Consider the following 27,826-nt stretch of genomic DNA (forward strand, 5'->3'; position numbering starts at 1 on the left):
CAGCACCCGGAAGAAGCCATACCCTCTTCTCCAAGTTCAGGACTGACACTCACTTGTGTTTATCTTAGGCGAGAGTCTGTTCATATCTCAGGGATGAATTCCAGCGCTCCGTTTGAAAGAGTGTAGAATCACCCAGGAATAATTCCAGCAACAGATTGTCTGGATCAGATTGGCCTCCGGGCATGTCTGTATGTCTTGATTACATTACTTAATGTGGAAAAGCGAGGCTGAGGTGTGAGGCACTCACTTGTTACCTCCTGTCCCTGATTTATGGATCTGTGTGATATGCCTGACTCCCTCAGCCTCCTGCCTCTGCAGCTTCCCTGCCAATGGGGTACCACAACCTGAAATAAACCCTTCCTCCCCTGAGTTGCTTTTGTCAGAATATTTTACCACAGAAAGGGAAACTTGGGTAGCCTCCCTCTGCCCAGCAATCCAAAGCGTTGCACACAGACGCTTGCTCCAATGTAAAAATATTTACCTGATGAAGATGTCAGAGCACGGCCTACATAAACAGCCGCAAACACCCTTGGCAGTGTCTCCCCTCCCTTACCGGCCAATAGCGCCTCAGTCAGGTGTCACATGACCAATGAGTGCCCTCAACCGGCCACCGTACAAGGAAGTTCGTAGTGGATGTTTTTAGCGCTGTCCAAAAGCCACAGAATAGTTACTATATAAACTAGAAAGCCACGCAGCAGCAAAGAGGAATGGACCAGAAACAACCACACACTCAAACTATCAAGAAAAAAAGCTAACCCAAACAGCAAATTGTACTGTTCATTTTTTTTTCTTTTAAATAGTGACTCATGTAGCCATGGCTGATCTTGAAGACGACTTTGAACTGCTGATCCTCCAGTCTCTATCTCCAGAGTACAGGCATTACAAGTGTGCATCACTAAGCCAAGTTCGCATGGTGCTGGAGACCAAACTCAGAGCTCCATGCATGCTGAGCAAGCACTCTACCAACTGAGCCCCCGGTCCCGGACCCAAACCCAAATGTGTTTATACTTACTGCCAGAGCCAAAGACTCAAGGCCACAGAGGGCAGAATTACATCTCCCGGAGCAGACAGTAAGTGTTGCCTGGGAAGGGCCTGTTTTACATCCCAATCCGGAAGTGGTTATAAGTGAGCGCACACAGAAATCCACCGAGGTAGCACTCAAAATTCACTCCTCTGTGGACATGTGCTGAACCTCAATTTTTAGATACTTAAAACCAAAGCAAATGTTGGGTGTGGTGGTGCCCACCTTTAATCTCAGTACCCAGGAGCAGAAGCAGGTGGATCTCTGTGAGTTCTCCGTAGAGAGTTTCAGGCCAGCCAGGGCTACCTAGGCCAGCCATGTTTCAAAAGAGAAAAAAGACAAGACAAAATAAACCAAAGTTTCCCAAGTGTCACTTGCTGTGGGGCAAGTCTACGGGGCCGAATTTTGGATGTCTGTCTGATAACTATGACACTGTTGTACTGAGACATTAGCCTGTAGGAGACACAATGTGGCACAATAGAAAAGGGGGAGTTTAAGGGACAGGACCATTGAGGTCACCAGCTACCAGCTCCTAGAGAATCTCAGCAACCAGGGGATGGAAAGGAGGCAGAGGGTGGCCTCAGGAGGTACAGGAGGGACACAAATGGCCTCAACTGAGGAAGAGCTGTGGTCAGCAGTGTTTTGGTATTTTACATGCCTGGCTGTAGCTGGTCTTTGCTACTTTATGGGTTCTTCTTTTCCCCACCCTTTACTCCCCAGGTTTCACCCTCCTAATACTGGATAGGAAAGAGGAAGGGGTAGGGAATCCCTGAATCTAATTTCTTTCCTTTTGTTTCTTCTTTGACAAACGATTGCCAACAAACCAACCTCCCTAAATGACCAACAAGCAACCACCCTGCCTCTCAGGGTCCCTAGCATTTATGTACCCTGTGGAAAGATCCTCGAATTCCAAATGTCACACAATCACAGAAGATATCTGCAGGCTGCAGAACCACACGTCTACTAGGGCACGAGGCAAATCACAGCCAGCTGCTGCAGAAAGTCCGGAGCAGCCCCGCACCCCAGCCCCTGGGATTAAAACGAAACCACACTCTTACATTTCCGCAGTTTTTTTTTAAAGAAATCAGAATTATAACATTCTCAAAAAATGTCAATCCACCTGGCAAAAGAAGGACCTCTGAGGATCATGGGTGGAACTGGCACCTGCCAGTCTGCCAGTGGTTAATGGCTGTGTGAATTGGCACAGTCCCGGGAGAAGGCTGTGAGTTACAGGACTGCATCAGCGAAGACCCAGCTGGCTTTTCTGAGCTTCCTTGCTCTGTCAGTACCTTAGAGTGAAGAACCCACTCATCCACCAAGCCCTCTCAGCAAAGGGGCACCGCACCACCGCCAGCCCCAGCCACCTTGCTCCATGGGGCACTAGTTAGCTTTATTCCTGATGGGCTCTCCATTTTTAAAGCTTGGCAGGTGTGTGTGCGAAGGGCATTTTTTTTTAACTCGGGTCTGGGGACTTCACTGTCTTTGTAATGTAGAGCTGTGTGTGAGTTCTAGTCAGCTTCCCAGCTCTATGTGGGGAGACACAGGAGAAAAGCTCGTGAGTCCTTCCAACTCTCTGGAGTAGGTCCCTTTTCTATGTCCCCGGATTTCCTTCCACGGATGACGTTACCTGTGCCCTCAATCCCTTTGTGAAGGCAAACAAAAGGAAGCCTGACTGGTCCCCGACACTGTCCCTCTTCTCTGTCTTTGGTGGCAATGCTCAAAATGGGAAGCCCCTGGGGACCCCAGCCCCTCTTATCCATCCCGCAGTGCCACACAAGGAACAGGCAGCCTCCCTTGATTTGTCTGTGGAACTACACAATAACTAAAAACTGTGACGGTCACAGGCAAGAGAGCCTAAGGGGCACAACAACACAGCAGACTATGTGGAATCCTGGAGATGGTCCCAGGACGGAGAAGGGCATTCGGTAAGAATAACAGACCTATGAATAAAGGATGAATCAGTTAGCAAAAGTATATCGACTTGGTTCATGTGTTTCAAGTAACCTTCTACGGCACATACACTCATCCGTGTACACTTGGTTACACTTACTATTTACTTATTTATTTGTGGGAGGGTGTGCATGCCAGAGCATGTTGGTAGAGATCATATGGCAACTGGTAGGAGTCATGTGGGTCCCGGGGATTGAACTCAGGTCCTCAAGCCTGGCTGCGTGTTCCTTTCTTGCCTGCCCTACATACATTATGATGTTAAGGACAGGGGCACTGGGTGTGGAATACAAGAAACTCTTTGTACTGACTTAACTTTCTTCTAAATATGAAGGGTCCCCCTACACCTCTGCAAAAGCGTTTGTGTGCAAAGCTTGCTCCCAGTGGTCATAACAGTCAGTGTGAGGCTTTGGCGAGGCGGTTAGGTCACCAGGACTCACTTCATGGGTGGATTGGTCTATTGATGAAGTCATAATTTGGTGGCATTTCTGGAATGGAGGGTGCAAAATGTGGGATCAAGTGGCTCATTGGGGGTGTGTCCTAGAGTCATTGGTGGCTGGTCTTTCTGCTTCCCGACAGTCACAAGACCAAATTTTGCTGTATTATATACTCCCCCCCCCCAGGATACTCAGCCTTATTAAACAAGATGGTGCCAGAGGACTGTAGACTGTGTCCCTGAAACTGTGAGCCAAAATCAATCCTCCCTGCTTTCAATTGTTTGCCTTGGGTTAGCAAAAAAAAAAAAAAAAAAAAAAAAAAGAAGAAGAAGAAGAAAGAAGAAAGAAAAAAAAGAAAAGAAAAAAAAAGCTAACACATCTGAGTTGTTGTTGTTGTCGTCATTACCATCATCATCGTTGTCGTTTAGGAAACATAAGTAGGGGCTGGGAAATGACTCAGATTAAGAACAGTCGTTATTCTTGCAGAGGACCTGTGTTCGGTTCCTACCACTCACATGGGATGATTCACGTTGGTCTATAACTCCAAGGGAACTGACCTCCACAAGCACCCACTACACATAAACAAAGGTAAATAACTTTTTAAAAAAGATTTATTTATTATATAATAAGTACACTGTAGCTGTCTTCAGACACACCAGAAGAGGGCATCAGATCCCATTACAGATGGTTGTGAGCCACCATGTGGTTGCTGGGATTTGAACTCAGGACCTTAGGAAGAGCAGTCAGTGCTCTTAACCACTAAGCCATCTCTCTAGCCCAATAAGTAACTCTTTTTTTTTTTTTCCTATTCTTTTTTTCAGAGCTGGGGACCGAACCCAGGGCCTTGCGCTTGCTAGGCAAGCGCTCTACCACTGAGTTAAATCCCCAACCCCATAAGTAACTCTTTAAAGGAGCATTTTTCTTGTAAATACGCACACGTTCAAAACATCATAGTGATTTCCTCAGGGAAGACTTTCACCCTTACCAGTCAGTCCTCTCTGTGGCCAAAAACCCAGTGATTTTTTTTAGGGGAGGGAAGTGTCATGTTTGTGGAGGTCACGTGCGGATGTCAAAGGACAACCTGCATGGGTTGACTATCTCCTTCCACTGAGTGAGTCCCTGCTGGCCGTTACCAGTTGAGCTATATCCTCGGGGATGTCTCCCTGAGTCTGGAGCTCACTACGTCGATTAGACTCACTGGCCAGCCAGACCCACAAATCTGTCTCTACCTCCCTGGCACTGGGACTACAAATGTTTGTCACTATACCCAGCTTTATATGGGCTCTGGGAATCCAAATTCAGGACTTCTTAGGTGGGAAGCACTCCTCTGTAAAATCAGAATGCTAAGACACCAAATTTCATAAAGAGTAAATGAGCCAGATTACACCTTGTTTTATCTGCCAGCAGCCCAGTGCTGGCAGAGTGGGTAACCAAGGCTGTGGACATCTCAAATATTCCACAACCGCATGGTGGATTTTGCCCCATCGACCCTTCCATTGGTCTTCTCTGGCTGTTTAAGAGATATCACAAAGCCAAAAGAAATCAGTTCGGACTCGAAGAGTCCTAGTCACTTTTCTCTACCCCAGCAATGTCCCAGCTTCACAGCACCCCTCAAATCTTTGAGGTGTGTTTGTTTACTTGACTGTGTTTTGAGACACCTCTCTTGTAGCCCAGTCTGGCCTCAGACTGGGGAAGACCTTGAACTCCTGATCCTCTTACCTCCGCTTCTTTTTTTTTTAATATTTATTCATGTATTATATATAAGTACACTGTAGCTGTCTTCAGATACACCAGAAGAGATATCGGATCTCTTTACAGATGGTTGTGAGCCACCTGGGAATTGAACTCAGGACCTCTGGAAGAGTAGTCGGGTGCTCTTAACCGCTGAGCCATCTCTCCAGCCCTTACCTCCGCTTCTTAAATTCTAGGGTAACAGGTGTGCACCGCCATCCCGGGGTTTTATGCAATGCTGGGTCTCGAACCCAGGGCTTCACATGAGCACTCTACCAGGTGAGAAACATCCTCACATCACAAGTCATCTTTGAAAGTATGGTGCATGGCGTCTGCTCTGAACCCGCCAGGTTCTAAGCACCTCCTCTTACACCTGCCAAGCCTCACCGTGTAACCGGTGAGTGAAGAACCGTGGATCTCTGCGCATCTCAGATGAGGACCCTGGGCCTCTCTTCACCAGCTCAGCTGGGAACAGATCCCAGGAATGGCACTTCCTAATCCCATACCTGCTTGCAGCTCTCACAGAGTCCGGTGGCCAAGAACCGGGCGAGGTGGGCAGGAGGCCATGCTGGCAGCACTCTGTGTGATGCTGCAAGAGTGTCCGGACACCCTCCCGCGTCCCTGGGCACAGAGACTGCCTGTGCCCCCTTGGCCCTCCCACACGGCCGCACACCCTACGCAGATCTGGGAAGCAGGCTGGGTCTCACACAGCCCACAGTAACCAGATCTCCGGCGGGTGGAGCAGCCGGGCGCGTCACTATCACCGAGTGAGACGCTGCACAAGCCCTCAGTCCAGGCTCGGCGGTGGGAATTCACAGCGCAGGGCATGGCGCAGAAGCTCAGCGAGTGGGCCAAACCGCCCGCTAAGGCCACCGGGCTCTACCGAGCGGTGCTGCTCAGGTCAGGTAAGAGGGAACTTCACCACCACCCTCTGCAGACAGCAGTGCCCCTGGTCCTTCCTTCCTTGGCGCCAGGTTTCTTCCTTCACATCTCTCAAGGCTTTGACGTTTCTTCATCACTGCTTGTTCTTGTCCTTCCGTTTCTTCTCTCTCCTCTTTCATCCATGCCCTCTTCCTAAGTGCGGAAACGCATGCGCGTGCACAAGTACAAACTTCTGACAACACTACGTGTCCTGCCTGCAGAGATCCCGCGAGGTCCCTGCCAGGGCTGATGCCAGGCAGGGTCCCCAATCCAAGAGCTTTCAGCACGCAGCGAGGGTGGTTGATAGGTCTGAAAGAAGGGGAAAGTCCGGTGGGGGGTGGATGAAGAAAATTCATGAGCCCAGCCCACCACGGACCAGGGACCCTGGTTGTCCCGTGGGTGGTTGCCTATGATGAGGGAACGGCGTGCTCCAGGCAGCTCAGAAAGCATTTGCTGACTGTGGACACAACTGGGAAGGAGACATACAGCGGACTTTTGAATTTTGTTAATGGCAGGTGTTCGTCTCTAACTTTTTGCTTGCTTATGCGCAGATAAGCATTGTATTTTCTAATAGGCACACTTTGGAAGTCTTTTATCCAAATAATAAAATAAATGAATATATGGTCCGCTAAAATAATTTGGAAAAATATCGCGATATAGATACAGAGGGAGAAAATGCCTTCAATGGGGGCTTAAGGTGTTTCTTTCCTTCAGAAACTAAACTACTGGTCAGGGTTTGGGGGATGGTGAAAATTGCCCTCCTGGGGAAGTGATTCGAAAATATAAAGGGACTTGGCCCCCTGCCCAACTGCCTTTTGCCTTGGGCAAGAAGCGGGTCTCAGCTAGTGGTCAGTCCTATGAAGCCAGAAGTACTAAGGTGGCTGGGTCGGCAACGCATTTTGCGGTGGCGACGCCTGCCTAGGTCCCCAGGGTGCCTAGAGCTCAGGGTTGCCGTGCCCCTCCCCTGCCGCGAGAGACAACGCCCACCAAATTAGTTAGCAGTTTGAACAAGGGTTGCCTTAAGCCCCCAGACAATACCTGGCTAAGGTTTCAGAACCAACAGCACCTTCTTGGGGGTAGGGTCTAACTCAACCGTGTCGTCGAGCCAGCAACCCCTAATCAAGGAATCAGATTTCAGTTCTCAATGTTGAGGTTAACTTTCACATAAAAGCTGGCTGCACGATCTCTAAAAGGAAGGCCTTGCACTGTCTCTTGCTGGAACTGCTATTTGGCCTTTCTCAGCTTACAGCAGGTAAGTCAGAGCTCCGGGGTCACAGGCGGTCCGTCCTCTCCCCCACCCCCACCCCACGTAGTCAGAGGCCTCCTTAAGGATTAGGTATTTACATATGAAGCACTCAATAGAAACAGTGTCCAGTTCTACCGCCACAATTCTAGCAGGACCCGCTAAACATCCTCTTAGTAAGCAGATAGCCCCAGAGAGCTGCAGCAGCCACCCACAGTCTGCTAAAGCATCTTTCTGCCCTTCTCTGAGGGAGAAAACACTTTGAGACTCGGGGTTACTTCTCCAAAGTCAGCCTGTCTCCCTAGGACAGAAACAATGGCAACACGTCTGGCCATCCACTACTGTCACCGTCCCTGTCATCTGGCCAACCCAGTTCACTCCTGTACTCCTCCATCTGATGTTTATTGGCCTCTACTAAGCACTCCGCCCTGTGGGGGACACAGGATGTGTTGATAGTTAGAGCAGGTATGACTTCTTCCTCCTAGAGATGTAAGCAATACCCACTCCTGTTGGAAAATGAGGAAACTGGAACTCAGATAGTAGCACGATTTGTCTAAGACAACACAGACACAGTTAAGGGTGACGCTGAGATTCAAATCTACAGCCATGAACTCAGGAATTGCTCCCCCTACTGTCCAACACAAGGAAAAACAGGAGAACGGGAGTGAGGTGCCCTTTGGATGTCCCCAGGAGAATACAGTATGCAATGGGAGAGAGCAGCTGTATCCTTGGACAGCAGCCTTGAGCCTCACCCAAGAGTACACTACTAGAAAAACACGGAGGCCTATAGTGCCACTCAGGAGAATCGTTGCAAGCCTAAGGCCAGTCTGGGCTGCTTAGCGACTTCCAGGCCAGCCCATGTGACGTGTCAAGACCCTGTCTCCAACAAAAGCAACCATAACAGCCATGTGCACAGCCACAGCTAATCAACGAATGCAAGAATCAAAAGTTTGCCCCATAATCCTCCTTGCCACAACCATCTACTAGTCACACTGGAAGAGCTGCTTTCTCGCCCCCCCCCCCCCAGGAGAGCTGACCTGTTCGTTTGCTTCCTAATGAATTTCCAATCTTTTTCACTTGATTGGGAACTCTGATGCAGTCACGTGTGGTATTGAGATAGTAGCTGCCACTTTGGCAGGTGGCCCGACTGGGCCCCGAGGTTTCCATGTCCTGTGCCCTCTGTTCATCAGAACAATGCCCCGCTTTAGAGATTGAGGAGGGCTAGCTGAAAGTCAGCCAGCCACGGATCCAGGGTTGGTATCAAGGTTGGCACCAGATACTCATAACCTCTCTCTCTCTGTGCCTGGAAGGACTCTCTCTGTGATATAACGTATGCTTACTCATACCTGAAAAGCTATTTATCGTCCTCTGAAAAATGTCTCCCTGGCAAGTTTTACTTTCACCATAGGAAAAAAGGCTTCTTTCTCTCCTGCAGTGTAAATTACAGGGTACTACCCCAAGTGGTGTATACTTCGTTAGCCACCAGGGGGCAGAAAACCTCCAATCCACTACCGCTACCAAGGAGCACTACGCTATAAAACAACAAAACAAACGAAGAAAAGTCTGGACCCTGGTGCGATTTGAACCTCATAGGAAGACTTTATTGTAAATAGCTCCAGACGTAAAATGGATGCGGTTGTACTGAACAACTCCATTGCTTCTCTGAAATTCAAATTCTAGAAGTGTTGCTCTCTACCAACATGGGCATTCTGAAATTATATGGCTTACTATGATCTTCTCAACATGCCCATAAGCAGAGAGAGAGAGAGAGAGAGAGAGAGAGAGAGAGAGAGAGAGAGAGAGAGAGAGAGAGAGAGAGAGCATGAGACTATATCCTAGCTTTTCTCACAACAAGAAAACTAAAATAAGGGTAAGATCACTCTTAGAGACCAAATTCACTAAACCAGTGGCAGCAGGTTCAGAGCCAGCTTTCAGGAAAAAAAAAAAAAAAAAGGACTCTTGGTTCTTGTTGCCCTGCTCCACTTCCTGCGTTCACGCTTGAAATCCCTTCCTCCAGGGTAAAAATTTCCCAGTTCAAACTTGGAAAGGCAACTCTTCACCAATTTACAATCTCTCTGTGGGCTCCGTGGCAAGCTCTACCGCCAGCGAGCTCCTCCCCCCCTCCCGCCCCGCCGTGTCCCCCAAGGTCCTTTCAGCAGAATATGTCCAGAGTAGCCAGAGAGGCGGCCACTTTGATCCAGGGACTGTTCAGTGGGCTTCTTTGGAGATTGAGACTCCAAAACACAGGGCCAAGGGAGAAGTTTCGAGTTGCTGTGGAAACTTCTCTGATGTTTGCAGGCCCAGCTGAATTGCTTTTGATGCTACTGGACTGAAGTAAACTAGACTGAAAAGAAAGAAAGCTGTTTGGAACATTTTTCCCTGCACCACAGCAGGGAATGACCGCACTCAACCTATCCCCCCCCCCCCGCACCCCACACACACACCCCACTTCCCCACGCTCCCACCCTACCCCCCCCAACCCCAGCCCCCCACCCCCGTCTTCAGGACACTTTCCTCTCATACTAGCAGGCACCAGGGCTGAGTGCGGCAGGGAGGCGTGGCAGTCTCCTTCGGTCCCCCCAGCCCACTATGGGGCTGAGTGAGAATTCTGCCCGTCAACTTCTAAAGAGAAGAAAAGCAAGGAGCAGAGAGGCAGCGGCTCCACCTTGAACCCTGAAGATTTCTGGATCACTCCTGACAGGTTCATAAGTCCTGTCCTTCCATATTACAAGTGAACATAGGTGCCCACACAGGATTTCAAGCTGATTTCAGTCAGGTGCTTTCCTATGATAGAAGAAGAAGGAGGAGGAGGAGGAGGACCAGGAGGAGGAGGACCAGGAGGAGGAGGAGGAGGAGGAGGAGCAGGAGGAGGAGGAGAAGCGATGTAGAGATGGGTTTGTTCATTATTAAGCCACAAACATTACAGAGTAGTAACAAAAGAACAAGGGCTTATAACTTTATTTTATCAGAGGGTAGTTTGAAAATATAAATACCAAGGGTTCCTGAGAGGCGTATAGAAAATCGCTATTCCTGGGCCTGGGAGGGCCTCAGAGGTAAATCACTTATGCAGCATGCCCAGGGTCCTGCTTTCAAGCCTCAGAAACACAGGCAGACAGACAGATAGATAGACAGACACACATACATACGCACTCACTCCCCTGTCTAGGTTCCTATGGAAAGTTCTGACTGGTCACCTGTGAGCATACCCCCATCCTGGTTTTCATACTCCAGTCATACCTAGCTATGCCATTTGAGATTTAGTCTCCTAGAACTGACCACTGCTGACAGATTTGTTTACACAGAAATGGGTTCTCTATGTATGCATTTAAAAGGGGGTGGGGGGGTGATACTACATGTTTTCCCTACCGTGCAGGGCACATCCTTTCTAGGTTGACATGCCGGTTGGCTGCACCCCACGGAAGGTGCCGTTATTTGTCCTGTGGACAGTTGTGGTTTGAACAGTGGTGTCTCTGATTGCCCATCTCCTGTGCAGTGTCATGAGCGCTCACACAGGACAGGAAGAACCACTGCAGGCTCCTGGCATGGATACTTTGGATGTCTTCAGGTCAGCTGTAGTTTTTGAGCACAGCTCCCATGGCTTCTGAGACCATGACAAGACAGAAACATGGTAGAGGTGCTTACCACATGGAGTCCAAGGGTGTGGGACAGGGATAAAATGTACCCAAAGTCACCCTCTCCCAGAGACCTACTCCCTCCCTTCTGACAGCCCATTCAACTGTGACCCCATTGATCTATTGCTGAGGGTAAGGCCATCATGACTAGTTGTCAATAGCACATCTGGAAACTAAGCCTTCACACTGAGCCTCTGTCTAATCCATAGCAAACAGCTCAGTACTGGGACGGAAGTCAGGATCCCTAAGAATAAGGGAAGGCCCCTGCCAGCCTAGTGGGTGAGCCTCTGGGTCTGTATCCAAGCTGGGCTCTGGCAAAAGCCTTAGTTGGAGCAACAGAGAGAATTATGACTGCACAGAGAAAATGGCACCTTGCCTCGAGGTTTCTCGCCTAATTGTCCTTGGCCATCTGTTGTCCTGAACCAGCTACCAGGACTTTCTAGAACAGGGAGTGGCCAGTATGGGGACTCTCAGAGCCACTTCCTCTAGAATGGACTGGGATGTGGGCTTCTGTCTTTTCTGGAGAGGAGTAGAAGCTGTCAGGTCCTTATTTAGGGCTTTTAGATCCTCAGCTGTCACAAGGCACCAAGGTCAGTTCTGATGGGCCACCAACCCCCCCCCCAAGACATGCCCAACTGCTTCTTTGTACAATAAGATAAAGGGAGCAGGCATAGCAATGGCGATTTGACAAGTCCTTGGTTTGATTATTAAATTTAATAATCAAATAATAAATAATCAAATAATTTAAATAAGATTCCATGTGGCCCAGGTTGGTCTTGAACTGGCTATGGAGCTGATGGACTTGAGGATCGTCTGATTACAGGTATGAACCTCCACACCCAGTTTTATGCAATGCCGGAAATAGACCCCAAGGCTTCCTGTATGCTAGTCAAGCATTCTACAGTTAAGATACACCCCCAGCCCATACGAGACTTCTGTCGTCCTATTTGGCCAGGAGTAAAATGGAGCAGCCAGGGTGGGAAACTGGGGGAGGCCACTATTCCAGGGATTTCCAGAAAGGCAGACTTGGGAGCAATAGACATAGAGTACTACACGTTATTCCTAGAGCATTTCTCATGCCCAAGAATGGGTGGCTCTTAAGTTTCTGTGGCTTCAGAGTGGTCCCTCCTGCATCTCCCTTTCTCAGGCCCTTCCACCATCTCCGTCCTTCCCCACCTTGGCTCTACTGGCCTCCCTCTATCATTCCCAGTTCATTCCCACTCCAGAGCCTTGACACTAGCTGTGCTCACCCTAAACATTTGTCCCACATAAGCAATGACTCCTTGTCTGCGCCCACCTTTCCCAAGCTTCCAGTCACTGCCCTTCCTTACTCAGCCTTTCTACAGTCATACATCACTGGTTGACATTTTCTTGTATGTCTTTTTATCTACTGTCACACACACACACTACACACACATGCACACCACACACACACACACACACACACACACACACACACACACACACACACACACACACACACTGAATGTGGATCCCCTGAGAACAGGGGTACTGTCTCTCTCTGTTGCTTTCCCATCATACGCCCACTTAGAACATGCCAGGAAATATACACATACATATTAGATATTGACTACATGAACAGATCCTAGGGCCAAAATGAACTCAAACTGCGTGTGGAATATGTCTGCCTACCTGTGATGTGTGTGACCTGAACCTCATCGCTCTTGACCGACCAAAGTTCCATGAGAAAGTAAACTGGGGTACAGGCCTAGTCTCACTGGCAGAGGCTGGTTTCCTCAGTTGGGGGACAGAGAATAATGCCAAACGACAGAATGGCCCAAGGCTCGAGCAGTAGCTAGTTCAGAGGTGCAGAGAAGGCCTTTGATCTACAAGCACCTAGATTGGCTTTGGGGTTCTGCCCAAGCCCACAGCTTCTCTTTGCGCACACTCTCATTGTGGCCAGGCACAGGCATGCACATTGGGGCTCTGCCTTTAGCACATGACAGTTCTCTGAAGGCTGCTTTAATGAACACCATCTCATTGAGGTCACGCGCAGCCAACACACACAGGAAAGCCAAAGTACAGAAGGGACTAGGATCAGAGTGGGCTAGGTACAAATCTATCCGCTGCCCTTTTCCTGGACTACATCCTGCTGGTTCTTCTGTGGAAATTAATTGTGTGAAGTTTGTTTGTTTGTTTGTTTGTTTGTTTGTTTGAGATAGGGTTTCTCTGTGTAGTCCTGGCTATCCTGGAACTCTCTCTCTCTGTAGACCATGCTGGCCTTGAACACAGAGATCTACCTCCTTCTGCCTCCCAAATGCTCTGGCTGTCCATGTGCCCAACACATTTGTAGATGACCACTTCACTTCACAATGTTTCTTACACCTAAGCCTGCAGGGCTGCCAAGAACTGTCTGGGTATAGTTCTCTCCCTGCTAGTATCCAAGAGCCAAGTTCTAAAGAATCCCTCACTGCAGCAGGAAGCGTGGTTCCCCTCCCCTCCTTTGGGGAAGTGCTGGAATTCCCTCCCATACAAACAAGGGAAATTCCTCCTCAGAAGCCAGGAGCCGCCTTGTTCAGAACAAAGCTTGGTGTGAGTCATATTCCTCATCAATCTGACAACACGGGTATTTATTGGTGCCTCTCAATCAGGGTGGCTTGGACATGGTGTTCTGAGTCTCGGACACGGCCACTCACCAAGTAAAATAACGGTTTCTATAGCAACAGTTCTTTTTCATTGCTATCAGAATAAATGGGAATGCAAAACTGCCTCCCATCTTGGGGGTTTAAGGCCCGCCCTTTGGGGGTGGCTGCCTCAGCCATCTGGGACTGGCTTAGCACTCCCTAAGTCTGAAACCTGCAGAGGACCTCGCAGCCCAGACACTGCCAAGGAGCTCACAGCCCCGGACCTGTAGAGAAGTAAGACTCTGATCTATTCTGCTTCACATCTGTTAGGCTGAGTGTGTTCTAGGAGAAGGTGGTGGGAAGGAGATGACCTAAGAGCATCGGAGCAAGCTGTCCCAGCAACTAAGCCCTTCAAAATGTAGGTACTGGGACCCTGCCTTACTGAGGTGAGAAGAGGCAGGGATGTGAAGTGGGGGTGGGAGATAGAGGGTTAAGTAGGCTCTCAGTTACAACCCGGCAGTCTGGTTGACCTTTTACTTCTAAACACTGAGAGGAATTTAACATCTGCTACAGCCTCTCTTAAATCCATCATCACACAGTAGGGGTATGTAGGGTCAGCAAGGAGGGTTCACTTAATAGAGGACAGATAGACACAATCGGCAGATAGTCCAGGTTCTATATGCAATGAGAAAAGCACAGAACTTGGATTTGGGTACCAAAGCTCAGCTCGGATTCTGGCTACCTCACACACTGGCTATGTGATCTGGAGAAATCAGACGACGTCTCTGAGGTCTGTTCCTAAGAAGGGGTTGCCCACCTTCTCAGTTTATTGAGAGTTTTGAGTCGGAAACTAGACGAATAGCTCATTACTCAGCCTGTACTGAGAATGCAGGCTATGGGTGATTCCCGCCTTGCCGATGGACTTGGCTTCATCACGTGGTACACGGCCAGTCTGGGACTAGAGAAATCAGGGATCCAGGGATCAGGGGATTGCCTGTCACTAGGAAGCTGCTATTAGTGGGATGGGCTCTAAATTTGAAACAGTCCTCCCACACACATGGGTTTCTGGGTGCTTGGGTCCTGATGGCTTCCTCACTGTGAAGTCTGGCAACCCCTGCTGTGATTTTTCCCTGAGCCAGCTGCCAGGTGCAACAGCTGTCATCAGATCACAAGGATAGCAGTATGGGACATCCACTCACGCTGCTTCCTGCTCAACAGCAGGGCACAATCCCCAGCCTTGCTATGGACCCTATAGGCCTCACCCTTCAAATCCAACCTTTCTTTTCTCTGGTGAAACGGATCCAGGGGACCAAGACCTGAAGTAGTCTGGAGCCTTCTTGCCTAAATGGATAGGTGGCTCCAAGACGAAGAAGATTGACCTGAGTCTGCAGGGAGACCTAGAGCTGTTGCCAAATGCGTTCTTAGGTTACTGGCCAGCCATTGAGCTACAAATGCATACCACCCACAGGGAGGAGAGAGCAAGCAGGACATGTGGCAGCCAGCTTGTCATTTTTCTGAATGTTTCTCCTTCTCTTGCCAGTGCTTCTCAAAGCCCCCCTGCTGATGCTGAACCAGAAAGGTTTAGAGGAACTGGGGGTTGAAACCTGGCCACAGGCCTGACAGGAAAAAGCTGCTTCAAGCAGCAGGGCAGTGCTTGCGTTTCTCACTGTCTGGTTCTCTGGCCATCATGTTCTCAGCCTTCCTCTTCACAGGGGTTTATTGAGTATACAGAGAGAGAGAGAGCAAAGGGCTGTAAATTGGTTCTGTTGAGTCAAAAACATGCCATTCCTAGGAGACAGTTCTATGGTAGAAAGAGTACTAGGTTTGGAGTCCAACAATCCTGGCTTTGCTAAGTACTTGGCGTGTACCTTAGCTTGATAAGCCCTGATTTCTTCAACTACAAAATGAGTTGCCTTCAAGATAATCATGAGAGTCAGACCAAGTCCCGTGCTCACTCCAAAACATGCAGGACAAGAAAGAGGTTCACAGTCTGCCTACTCAGCCAGGTAGTCTACAAACTACAGTGTGCACACCACAAGGTCTCACATTCTAATGACCTGAGGGGACGGGAGGTGGCCATGATCTCCACTGGTCAGAGGCTGAGAGCGCAGGAGCTGTTTGCTTGAGGCCACACAAGCTAAGATCATGTGTTACATTGTTTCTTTTGCTTTAATCCCTGAACACTTTGTGGACCCAGTGTCATGTGTTGTAACTGATAGACCAGAAACACAATAAGAACATTGAAGATAGAGGGAATGCAGTCAGAAAGTGACAAGAAGACCATAAGGATTCAGCCCAGTTGGTCAAGAACTTACCCAGCATGCACAAAGCCCTGAGATGGATCGATGATACCCCATAAATGGGACATGGTGGCTATGCCTATAGTGTTAGCCCTTGGGAGGTGGAAGCAGGCCAATCAAGAGTTCAAGGTCACCCTTGGCTATGTAACAAGTTTGAGGCCAACTGGGGATATGTGAAACCCTCCTAAAAAGGGGAGGGGGATGAAAGGATCTTGTGCAGTAACCAGGTTCCTGCAGCTGTTCTCAGTGTAAACTTCACCCTGTAGCAAGAGTATCATTCTCCTCCGGCTCTCTCCTCACTGCCCAGGAAAGACCAGGGATTGCTATCGAAGCTACTGTTCCCACCAGTCTGTGCACACCCAGAACCAGACTCAGTCTTTAGGAAGGAACCCTGGGACCTTTTGGGTTACCAACAGAACCTGTGAAGAATGAGAGGCCCCGGTCTCTCTTCTGTATTCTTATCCCTGTGACCCTTCGACCCTCTTAGAGACATACAGACCACTCATTTAGCCAAAACCTTCTGGTCCCAGAGCTCTGTGCCCAACAGAACCTCCTCAGTCACCATGATTCTCTGTAGGATTGAGTAGGGGGCCTACTTCTGTCCTTCTGCTCTGTCACAGGGCTCAGGCTGCTCTGGGAGGCAGGATTCGGGAAGTTTGACCCGTCAGGTGGGTGTTAGACTGTGGGAAGCTGCGGGACACTGCTCCAGGGTAGGGAAGCACCGTCTGAGGACAGGACGCTGCAGCCTTCAGTTCTTAGGCTCTTGGGCATCCAGGCACCGCTGGGATGCTGCAGAAACAGAGTGGGGGCCGATCTAGCCAGGGGCAGAGGGGGAAAAGGAGGGGGGATGCTCCAACTGGTCCTGCTGGGAAGTCTTTGGCTGTCCTGGGTATCAGGCTTGGGCTTGGTAGAGGGCTGAAGCTGGGAGGGCAGGAAAGTCTTCTATGGGAGATTAGGTGACTGGCTCTGTAGGCGAAGGGATTCTCAATGGCTTGCCACCGTGGATCCCATAAGAAGAGGTAGTCCATGGTTTCAAGGCATTTATTGTGATGGTGGATAGGGAATGAGAAAAATTGTACTCCACTTCTCAGAGTGGGCCTGGGATTAAATATCTTTTTCAGGGAAGAGTTTCTGGAAGGAAAGTTCATTGGCTAAGTCTCCAGACCTTTAGGTATCTCATTATAATGGAGATCTGTCTTGAGCCTACTTGACCTATGGTCATGTCCTCTACCTGTGAAGGAGCTTGGGGTGTTTCCCTTATGTGACAGATGGTCACAGATCTATGAAGGGCTGCGGGCCAGTGACCAGCCTGGTTTCCTGGGAGTCAGGCAAAGCGCCTACTGGCCCTTTCAGGGTCTCCAGGGTTCAAATCTCCTCAACTGAGAACCAGGGTGTCTTTCACTGTCCCACAGTTCTCTAGAGGAGGATGTCTGGGTTAAAGACCTAAGAAGAATGCCCTCAACCAGACCTGCTTGTAGTGACTGGCCAGCCACAGCCAGCTAGAGTTACTTAGTCAGAGCAAAGAGGCTTGAATGCTTCCTGCCCCCTCCTTTCTTCCCTCCTTCTTCCTGCCTTACAAAGACAGCTGCCTACTGAATCACCCAGGAGTTTTCAAACCTCTCAAAGACTGCACCTCTAAGCCAACTGAATTGGAATTTTTAAGGTAGGATTCGATGCCCCGAGGACCCCCAACATGGAGCCAAGGTTAATGTCTAGTGACTTAACTAATTTCCTTTTTCAAGGAAAGTAAGAGAGTAGGATCAGGATATATTTAAGGGCAACAGCAGCTAATGAGATGGCCACACTACAACTCTAGGCCATTATTCATAATTTAATCTACGGGAGGTGAGACCTGAGAGTGCAACTCACAAGCTGCATTGCCGTCTGTAGCAGCCTTGGGAACCAGCACAAAACCTAGGCACAAAGTGCTAGGCATTTGCCAAGAGCCTTGCAAGCATCATCAGACTCCTGTACAGAAACCTTCAATGGTGTGGGCAAGCATCAGACTTCTGTACAGAAACCTTCAGTGGTGTGGGCAGGCATCATCAGATTCCAGTATAGAAACTTGCAGTGGTGTGGGCAAGCATCAGACTCCTATGAGTCTGTACAGAAACCTTCAATGTTTGAGGACGGAGCTAAAATCCAAATCCAGATGTGAATGTCAAATACTTCTAAGCTCCCCTTAAAGCCATAAGCCACGGGACTCCTCTTTTATCAGCCCTTCCTTGCCCCTGCCAGCCTGTTTTCTTTCAGCGCTGTTCTTTCTGACCAGGGTGTCGCCTTGTCGTGACCACACCCTGAATAGTGTTAGGTTGCTCAGAACCCCAGAAGCCTTGGGAGTAACTCCAGATTTCTACCTCAGGAAGCCCCGCCTGACCTCCAGGATAATCCAGATTTTTTTTTCTGCTTTGAAGTTATGCAGTGCCTGGTCCGATGCCCAAGATTAGAGGGTTCCTATTGACAACCAGGGCTGCACCTGCAGTAAGGCAGCTTGTGACCACAGAGCTCCAAATCCTCCCTTAAACAGTATCTTCATGGCAGGACCTTCTCAAGAACCTTTCACACAGAAGCTTTGTCTATCATAATTAAATGCTGGAAGGCTCACTTTGCAGTTCTTAAACCCTAAGGGTTCCCATGAGCCCTTTCTTCCTCATTCTGTACACAAACACACACACACACACACACACACACACACACACACACACACACACACACATACACACACACGAGTTCAGCACTCAGAGAGGCAAAGGCAGCAGCTCTGGCTGCCCTCTCGGAGGCTCGCCAGGGCTGGCCACTGATGGACCTGATGTGGAAGGGACCCCATGTTCAGGGCCCAGGACAAAATGAGGGGCTCCTCTCCAATGTGTATGAGATATTTTAAGACAGTGGCAACAGAAGGTTTAAACCAGACAAGTATTCTCAGAGTCACCCTGGAAATCACACCTTCCCGAGGGGGTGGCCTGCGGGCGAAGGAGGTCAGCCAGGTCAACCTGAGGTTTCTCTGGAATGTGACAGGAGACTAAGAGGCAAACAGAAGCGACATACTGGAAGTGAAGGAAATAAAAATTCCTGAGGCCTGTGGACCATTTCCCCTACATGGCTGCCGGCCGGCATGACCTTCTAGAAATCCAATCTGCCTCGCCCTTTCCCGGACCTGAAGCCAACTGTCCACCCTCACAGGGAATACTCCACCACCAGAGCTTGCCACTCTGGGCACAATGTGCCTTTGTGGTTCCAGAACAGACCCAGCTTGTTCAAGGTGCGGGAGCCAGACAGCTGTCCCCCCAGGCCTGGAGCAGCCTCCTCTTCCCTCCGGATGCCCAGATATTGACCCTCCCCAGCTCCTGGCTGAACTTGGTCCTTTTTCTCAGCCATTCGTAATCTTCAGAGCAGGGCTCTGGGTATCTAGTGTTACCACAATACTTGGCGAATGACAGGAATATAAACATCTGCAGAATACATGACATACATTAATTACACTTTCTCAGTGGTCGTTCCTAATACATAGTAGCTCTTAATTCTGTGCATTTATTCTGGCCACACAACTGAATCTCTCTCCTATTGTTTCTCTGGATATATAGGTATGTCTTCTTAAAAATACTATTAGATAACTATAATACTACATTTTAATATTATTTTTTATAACTCCCCAAAAGTTATGTAACTTGCTTCTGTTTGCAGTCTTAGCATGTTAGCAACATACAATGAGTTCTTCTAAAGGTGGTGTGGCTGATGAGAAGTACTCCGTCCGCACTGGGAGGCTTGGGGCCCAAAGAGGGTGAGGACACAGCCAATGGCCAGTCAAGGAGATATGAAGTGTGGTGTGTTGACAGCTTGGACAGGACAGGAGCTGAGGACATGGGAAGTACTACAGAGAGTTCATATGAAGATCAGAGAACTCGGTAACAGTAGATACCAAATAGGGATCTCAAAAATACAATCTGCATCAAGGCATTCTGATATATTGGCTTCCAGAAGACAGGACCCCATCAACTAAAAAACTATGCTCTCTCGATGGGCAGGGAGGAAGATGGTAATTTTCAAGTGTTCCCATTTACCAGAGAGGTCTGGGGGTGTAGTTCAGTTGGTAGAGTACTTTGTCCGGGATGCATGAAGCCCTGGGTTTGATTCCAAGCACAGTGGCATAGGCCTAGACCTTGAATAACAAGTTCAAGGTCATCCTTAGCTATAGCACAATGTTGGGGCTAGCTCAGGTTACAGAGATCCTATCTCCAAAGCAAATAAATAACCAGGGTACCTCACAATCGTTTTCTTAAGAATCAAAACAATTGGGGTTGGGGATTTAGCTCAGTGGTAGAGCATTTGCCTAGCAAGCGCAAGGCCCTGGGTTCGGTCCCCAGCTCCAGAAAAAAAAAAAAAAAATCAAAACAATTACGATAAAACCTGAAAAGAAACCGCCTCATGAGGAAGAGAGAGAGAAAGGAAATGATTAAAATTCTCATTTCCAAAGTGCTTCTAAGAATGCTAAATTCAATAAAAAGCAGATGCCAGCACAGGTCCAAGCTAGATGGCCTCCCAGTGTGAGAGGGGAAATGGATACAAACTCCCATCCCTAATCAGAAGGCCAGCTCCAATTGACAGCTGCTTGCCAAAGAAAAATTAGTATTCTGCAGCGGGATCTCCTGGGCATATGAAGCCAGGGAAGCTTAAGGGAAGCTGGCGTAGACGGCCAACTGCAGGCTGAGGGAAACAAAATGAGTTTTTATCTCTTATTGATTGCTGTGTGTGTGTGTGTGTGTGTGTGTGTGTGTGTGTGTGTGTGTGTGTGTGTGTGTATGGTGTGTCTGTCTGTCACTGGTCTTTGGCTCCTGTATTGTGGTTTCCAATTCCGTGTTTTTATGGGTTTCGATGTGTGTGTATGCATGTCTGTGAGCGTATGTGTCTGCTGTGCTTGTTTTCTTTGTTTTCATTCTGATTCGGTTGGGCTCCTTGTTTTTTTTTTTTTTAATTTGCCCATTTGTGTTTTAAAGAGAGAGAAGAAGGCGTGGAGGTGGGTGGGTGGGAAGGTGGGGAAGAGTGGCGGGGAGGGAAACTGTGATTGGAATATATTGTATGGAAAAATGTTTTCGATTTTTACAAAAAGGCAGGCAGATACTCTCACACTTCACCTGGCTGCCGCCAAAATACCTTTGAATGATTGATAGTTTTCCATTGCTGGGATTGGAGGCTGAGGCACAAGGACTACAAATTCAATGTCATCTTCAATTATATAAGGTTCAAGGCCCACCTAGGCTGAGAGAGACAGAGAATGTGGAATCTCAGGGTGTGGGGTGGGGACAATGCTAACTCCATTGTCACATGGAAACCAACTTAGGGCTCTGGTTCCCCAAGATCAAAGCCTCAAAAGTTTTCTCCTCAATTACCTAACACAAATTACCAACAAGCGTTACTGAGTGCTCACTGTGTATTACACCAGACACTGCCTATGTTCACCACACAGAAAAGGCTCGACCCTACCAGCCAGGTCGGCCAACACATACACTGGTTAGTCCTGCTAGCACCGTGAAGGTAGACAGAAAGCTACAGGGCCAGCACCAGCCGAGGCTTTGCAGAAAGACCTTTGTCAGAAAAGAGGTTAGGGAGCTTCTGAAAGCCCCACCTACAAGGGAGGCACCTAATATTCAGTGTAATCATTCTGAACCGCTAATCATCGCTAACAGCCAGGTAGCAGCTGTCCTCCCATGACTTGTTTTTATAGAACTCTCCTCTCCCCTCCCCTCTGCTCCCCTCCCCTCTGCTCCCCTCCCCCCTTCCTCTCCTCTCCTCTCCTGTCCCCTTCCCTCTCTCTAAAGCATTTCAAGTGTCAGGAGCTGTCTATGGCAGAGAAGGCTTTCTGTCTAAATCTAAAGTCCATTGACAAATATCCAGGTACTTGGTAGAAGTGGGACCCACGAGTGTGACAGACAAGACAACAGTTTGTTAAAGGGACACAGCATCTCACAGACTACTCCCTGGTGTGGAGAACAGCGAACTGTGTCTCTGCCACAACTTCAGAACTATGGCTAGAAAGTTGGACAGTAAAGGATGTTATTTCCTTTTACCATAGCATTTATCCAAATTGTCTTTAACTGCTACAGATTACACACAAGCATGTGAGCTCACGTATGCATGCACTGCAGTGCATGCATACACACACACACACACACACACACACACTTCACACCTTTTCATTTTCTTATGCAAATTTGTTGAAAGCAGAAACTCATAGTCCCTTTTGCTGTTGGGATTTTTTTTTTTTTCTTCTGTCAGTGTCTTAGTCAGGGTTACTCTTTCTTCGATGCAACACCATGATCAAAAGCAACTTAAGGAGGATAAAGTTTATTTGTCTCACACTTTGAACATCACTAGTTATCATAAAAGAAACCAGAACAGGAACTCCAACCGAGCAGGAACCTGGAGGCAGGAGCTGATACAGAGGCCATGGAGAGGTGCAGCACACCAGTGGGCTTACTCCTCATGGCTTGCTCACAGGAGGCTAGCACTCTTATAGCACCCAATAACACCAGCCCAGGGATGGTACTGCTCATGTGTGCTAAAACCTTCCACAGTAAGCACTAATTAAGAAAAATGCCCTGCAGGCCTGCCTCCAGCCTAGGGAGGCATTTTCTCAACCGAGGTCTGCCCCACCCCACCGTTCCCTCCACCCTTGCCAGATGACTCTAGCTGCTATGCCATGTTGACACAAAACTACCAAGCACCACCAGAGACCATATATCTGCACTTTGGTTGTGAGCTCCCCGTGCGTCTACCTCACGGTGCTAGAATTCCCACATCGTGCCAGGCATTTCCCCAGGTTGCTGGGACTCCAACTCAGGTTGCAAGCTCTGCCCTGAATGAACCATTTCCCCAGTCCCATGACAGCCTCTATGGTGAGCCTAGGTCTCCTTGCACCTCAGTACCCCACGTCCCAGATGAACATCATCTCCAATAATCACAACAAGCTTTTTACCTTGGTGGGATGTCTGTGTCCCACAACAGAAGGCAGAAAGCAAGACAGCAATGGTCAGGTAGCTTACCCAAGTTGCTCAGAAGCCACTGTCTCTGTGAGAACTCTGTGTCCCAAAGGGGATGTGGACATATTTGAAGTAACATTACCTCCCATCGCTACAGCCTCCATGTACTCAGAGATCCAGAGGGAGCGGGCTGACATCGAGGGACTCATGGCCAGGCCAGAGTACAGAGAGTGGAATTCAGAGCTCATCAAACCCAAGAAGCTGCTAAACCCTGTGAAGGCCTCTCGAAGCCATCAGGAGCTGCACCGTGAGCTGCTTATGAACCACAAAAGGTAGGATGGCACCCAGATGGCTGGCCCAGCAATACCCTGCCTGCACAGGCCTTCTGGTCTTAGGAAGATTCTTCTTGGGGGGGAGGGGTGGCCCAAACCCATTGCCTGGAGCCCCAACAGGGTCCCCAGAAGAAACTGTGTGAACCTGGAAGCTCTGTCTACTTTCTGTGTGCTTAGATGCCGCATAAATTTACTAAATACTTATTGTGTGCAGGGTATCACGCCCAGCCCTTAGATACAAATAAAACGGAGACCCAGTTTCTGCACTCCCCAGGGGGAATGAAAGTTGCTGGATGCTTTAAATGAATGTGGGACCCCAGAGGGGCTTCTAGGATAGGGGGACTATCTATATGACTTCATGGAAGAGATGATATCTAGAAAGACCAAAGCAGGGGCAAGAGTCAACCCCGGGGGTAGATGGGTTATATTGGCAGAGAAAACTGGTGATGGCCCTTTCTTAGCCATCTATTGGGGAAGACCATGGCTGTAAAACAGAAGGGCCAAGGGGGAAACTGGGTTATGGCTCGTCTGTGATCAGTAATCACGGGATAGCCAGCGTAAGATCCTCCGTTGTGAGGATCCTGATCTCCTGGCTTGCCTGAAGCTGGTGGACCGTCGTGGCGCCCTCTGCCGTCTGGTTGTTATATTGGAGCTGGTGTGATTTCCGTTCTAAGTCATGCCACAGATACCCGTTGCACATGAGGCTCTTGGTGGGTTTGTTTCCAATTAATACTGTAACATTTTCACGTTCTCAGTTGTTTCGGCAATAGTCATTCATTTTAGTATCAAAAATACCACCACGATGAAAAACAGCTTCAAGCAAACTGAAATATTTGCAATATAAATAAATTATATCGAAGAGATACAGTATGAAATATTCATGTATTCCTGTACTATAGTCTACAAGGAAAGGATAAACAAAACGAGTGGGATTAATATGCAAATAGGAAAATGTGAACATTAGAAACACTTTAAAGGCTGTTACGTGTGACTGATAATCAAGGAAAACTGAGAAACAGGCATTGCTTTTTGTCTCCTGGACTTAAAAAAGTTGGCATGTAAAATGGGAATAAATTGATATCTTTGTAAGGAAATTAATTCCCATGAAATTTTAAGAGAACGAAGACTAGCATTTCCGTCATCAGAAGCTCTAATAAAATATCCAGCAACCACCTAGTTTCTGCAGCCTGTTATGAAATTCTCACTCACCTGTTGGTTGTACCTGCGCTTGCCCTGCTGTGCCTTTCTCTATAGCATGGGGCAGTGAGAGCGTCCCCTTCCGGCCTGGGATTGGTATCACAGGAAAAGTCAGGGCCAGGCTAGGAAAAAATTCTGACTGTTCCCCCCACCCCCACCCCCACCCCCACCCCCAGGGGCCTGGGTATGGACCGCAAACCAGAATTGCAGCGGGTCCTGGAGCACCGTCGCAGGAATCAGCTGATCAAAAAGAAGGAGGAGGAGCTGGAGGCCAAGCGGATGCAGTGCCCCTTCGAGCAGGAGCTGCTGAGAAGGCAGCAGAGACTGAACCAGGTGGGTAGGAGGCACACAGCTCCAGTCTGAGCCTCCTCCAAGAGAAAGGCCAGCATGGGATCAAGAATCTACCTCTGCCCACTGTGTGACTCTATTCCAGTGGCAACACTTCTCAGACCCTCTGCCTCCTATAAGATCTACATCCTGGACGTTAGTTCTGCTGATCACCCCTGCTCTGAGAGCAGGTGGCATTTCTATTCTATAGGTGGGAGGCTCTTACTGTCCCCATGTGGGTAAACTGAGAGTCCTGGGTTCTTGTGTCCTGGGAGGGCTGGCTGGGGACTTGGAGAGTGGCAGAGATGAGGTCCACTAAGGGAGAGGAGAGCACTCTCCAGAATGATACCGGTTACAGAGCAGGAACAGGCTCAGCCTCAAAACCCCAGGCTGGCCCTTGAGAGTTCTTTTGCACATCACCCTACCCCCACATTCAGAGATGGTGGGATTTCCTCATGCGTACTGTTTTGATAATGTTTCCTGACGTGAGGGTAGATCTGTTTGTTTGTTTGTTTCTTTAGGTTTATCTTTTTGACTCTCTTTCAAGTGTCTACTCTCCTGATACACATCCCAACTTTGGAATGGTTTGTAAAACCCACCCCAGGCTTTCTCCATTGACAGGACCCTGGGTCCAACTATAGCATGGGGTTTAGGAACCCCATCCCCAACCAACTTTGCAAATTCACTCCTTGTGTTTCTCTGCTCCAGCTGGAAAACCCACCACAGAGAGAAGAGGACCATGCCCCTGAGTTCATCAAAGTCCGGGAAAACCTGCGCAGAATCACCACCCTGACCAGCGAAGAGAGAGCACTGTAGAGTTTCCTCCACTCAGCAGCTCCTGCCACTTGCTCTGGCCCAGCCCTCCTGAACCTGAGGACCCTAGCCCACAATGATGCTAGCAAGGCACACCTGAAAGCTATCCCTGGGAAACTGAAAACCCCCCGCACCCCACAGGAAAAGTCTCTGGACTTTTCTGAGCACCTAGCATTCCTGCACCAAGAGGAAGCCACTACCAGGAAAGACCTCCAGAGGTGCCATTCCTGATCTGACTCACTGAGACTTCCCCGCAGAAGAGGAAGAGAGCCAGGTGTCCCTCGATTTTGCTTCAGTTGCCCAATAAGGCCTACTTCTTGGAACAACTCAGCTCCTAGCATTGGAAACAGCTCAACTCCGGCTTAACCTAAGGCCACCTGTTTGAGAAATCACAGAATGAGCAAAGAAAGCACCAGATGTTTGTAGCAAGGAAGGGTGGGAAGGGGCCCAAGCCACGCCCTTTTAGGCCTTGCCCGATTGCCTCATAGTTTGGCTTTTATTTCTCCTCCCCACTGCCCTCCCTAAACCATACTTCACCTCAGAGCTCCGGTTTCTAGCCTAGAACAGCATGTTGCCAAGTTACTGTAAATACAAATCAGAGAGTCCTGTGATCAGTCCCTGGAAGCTACATGTATAACATACTCCATGGTCCAGGACATGGGTTTGAACACATAGCTAGGCTGAAGCAGCCAAGAGTGGTTTATTAGAAATATCCAACTTTCTTGGCTCCCTGACCAGGAGTTTCCCAGAGCCTCCTCTAAAGCCACCCAAACTCTTTACTCACTATCCATAGTATTCCCAACACACACACACACACACACACACACACACACACACACACACACACAGAGAGAGAGAGAGAGAGAGAGAGAGAGAGAGAGAGAGAGAGAGAGAGAGAGAAACCCTAGCCTGGTCAGGGGATTGTAACTGCCAATTTTTATTTCTTACTAGTGTAACCACACTATCATACAATTCTAGCCAAAAATAACCTTAGCTTTCTACAGTGTTTTGGAAAGCAACTATACAATGATTTCCTCTGCAAAGATATATATATATATATATTAGTTCGAAGACCCCACTGCCATGGTGATGGAGTAGACTCTTAGGTCAATATTGCCAGCACTGTCACCTCAGACCCTGCCCCTCCCCCTAGTCTGGGTCTTCCCCACCCATTCTTCTTCCTCAAAGTCCCCTTCCTCCACAACACCCAAATACTTGAATCTTTTGTTCCTATGCCATTTTTTAAAAGATCTACAGAGTAAGCCAGGCCTGAATCCTTTCCCCTGAAGAATGAAATCCATGACTCAGCTTTTAAGCCCTTTGCTGGTGGGAACAACATGGCCAGACAAGCACAAGTTCTCATGCCACAGACCCTCGGATTTCCCTGCTGGGGCGCCAGTGGATCTGCCTCCAAGAAATGATGGTGGGATGGACACAGGGTCTGACAGTGAATGGAGATGTGTAAATAGACTCTCTGTGTTTTTCTCACTCTGAAGGTCTAAATGAGTGGTTCTCAACCTTTCTAATGCTGTGGACCCTTTAATGCAGTTTCTCATGTTGCGGTGAACCCCCTCCCAACAGTAAATTATTTTCATTGCTTTTTCATAACTGTATTCTTACTACTATTAAAATCATAATGTAAATATCTGATATGCAGGATATCTAATGTGTGACCCCCCCCTCCCATGAAAGGGTCATGCCCCACAGGTTGAGAAACGATGGTTTAAATGCAGTGAAGCTGTCTTAAGTATCTGCTGGTGAGGTATTATGCTGAAGATGTGTATTTCCTAAATAGAGGGTTGGGGGTTCTCCCCTTACAGGTCCATTGCTGTTCTGACATGTAAAGAGGAACAGGCGGGGCCTCTGGGATAGAGTAGGACCGCCCAAAGGACTTGGCAGTCCCAGGAGATATGGCAAGGTATGAAAGAGACACCCCCAAAGTACAAGAGGCCTCAAGGCAGGTCTTCCAGGGGAACCATAGTAGCGGCCTTGATACTCTGTGAATCTGTTAGTCCCAATTCCGTCTCTCTCACTGCCTTTGTGACTATAAATCTAGATTCTCATTCTCCTAGCCAACTCTGTAGGTTTGGCTGAGCATGTGACCAGGCATGGCCAATGAAATTGAAGTGGAAGTCTACAGGAGCTACTAGAAGAACTCATGCCTTTCCTGAAACCCTCACTTGGCCTCTCCCTTCTTGATTGAGGATGTCATGCCTGGACCATTAGCAACCATGTTTTACCTGAGGGAAGGCCAAAAGATCCACAAACCCTGTGATCTGATCGTCTGACCAAGCAAGTGCCAACAGCTTTCCCGTCTCCAAACTCCATGTAAATAAAAATAAATCCCTGTTTGGTAAAGCCAT

General features: G+C 48.6%; 1 protein-coding gene and 1 long non-coding RNA gene across 5 annotated transcripts in view; one reads left to right on the forward strand and one right to left on the reverse strand.

Annotated features, from left to right (window-relative positions):
• Positions 1–13,440, reverse strand: part of LOC120096928 (uncharacterized) — a 74,264-nt gene extending 60,824 nt beyond the window's left edge. The window contains exons 1-3 of the long non-coding RNA XR_005493870.2: positions 10,667–13,440; positions 9,824–10,084; positions 482–9,644 (exon numbers count right to left, since the gene is read on the reverse strand). This is a non-coding gene — a long non-coding RNA (uncharacterized LOC120096928). The remainder of the gene's footprint in view (positions 1–481; positions 9,645–9,823; positions 10,085–10,666) is intronic.
• On the forward strand, positions 5,908–27,826 carry Fam107a (family with sequence similarity 107, member A). 4 transcript variants are annotated; one of them, XM_039093463.2, is made up of 4 exons: positions 5,908–6,041; positions 22,952–23,126; positions 24,500–24,656; positions 25,359–27,825. In XM_039093463.2, the coding sequence occupies exons 1-4, from the start codon at positions 5,963–5,965 to the stop codon at positions 25,464–25,466; spliced, it is 519 nt and encodes a 172-aa protein (XP_038949391.1). In that variant the 5' UTR covers positions 5,908–5,962; the 3' UTR covers positions 25,467–27,825.

This window comes from Rattus norvegicus, chromosome 15, assembly GCF_036323735.1.
Source record: "Rattus norvegicus strain BN/NHsdMcwi chromosome 15, GRCr8, whole genome shotgun sequence".
In the NCBI taxonomy this organism is placed as follows: Eukaryota; Metazoa; Chordata; class Mammalia; order Rodentia; family Muridae; genus Rattus; species Rattus norvegicus.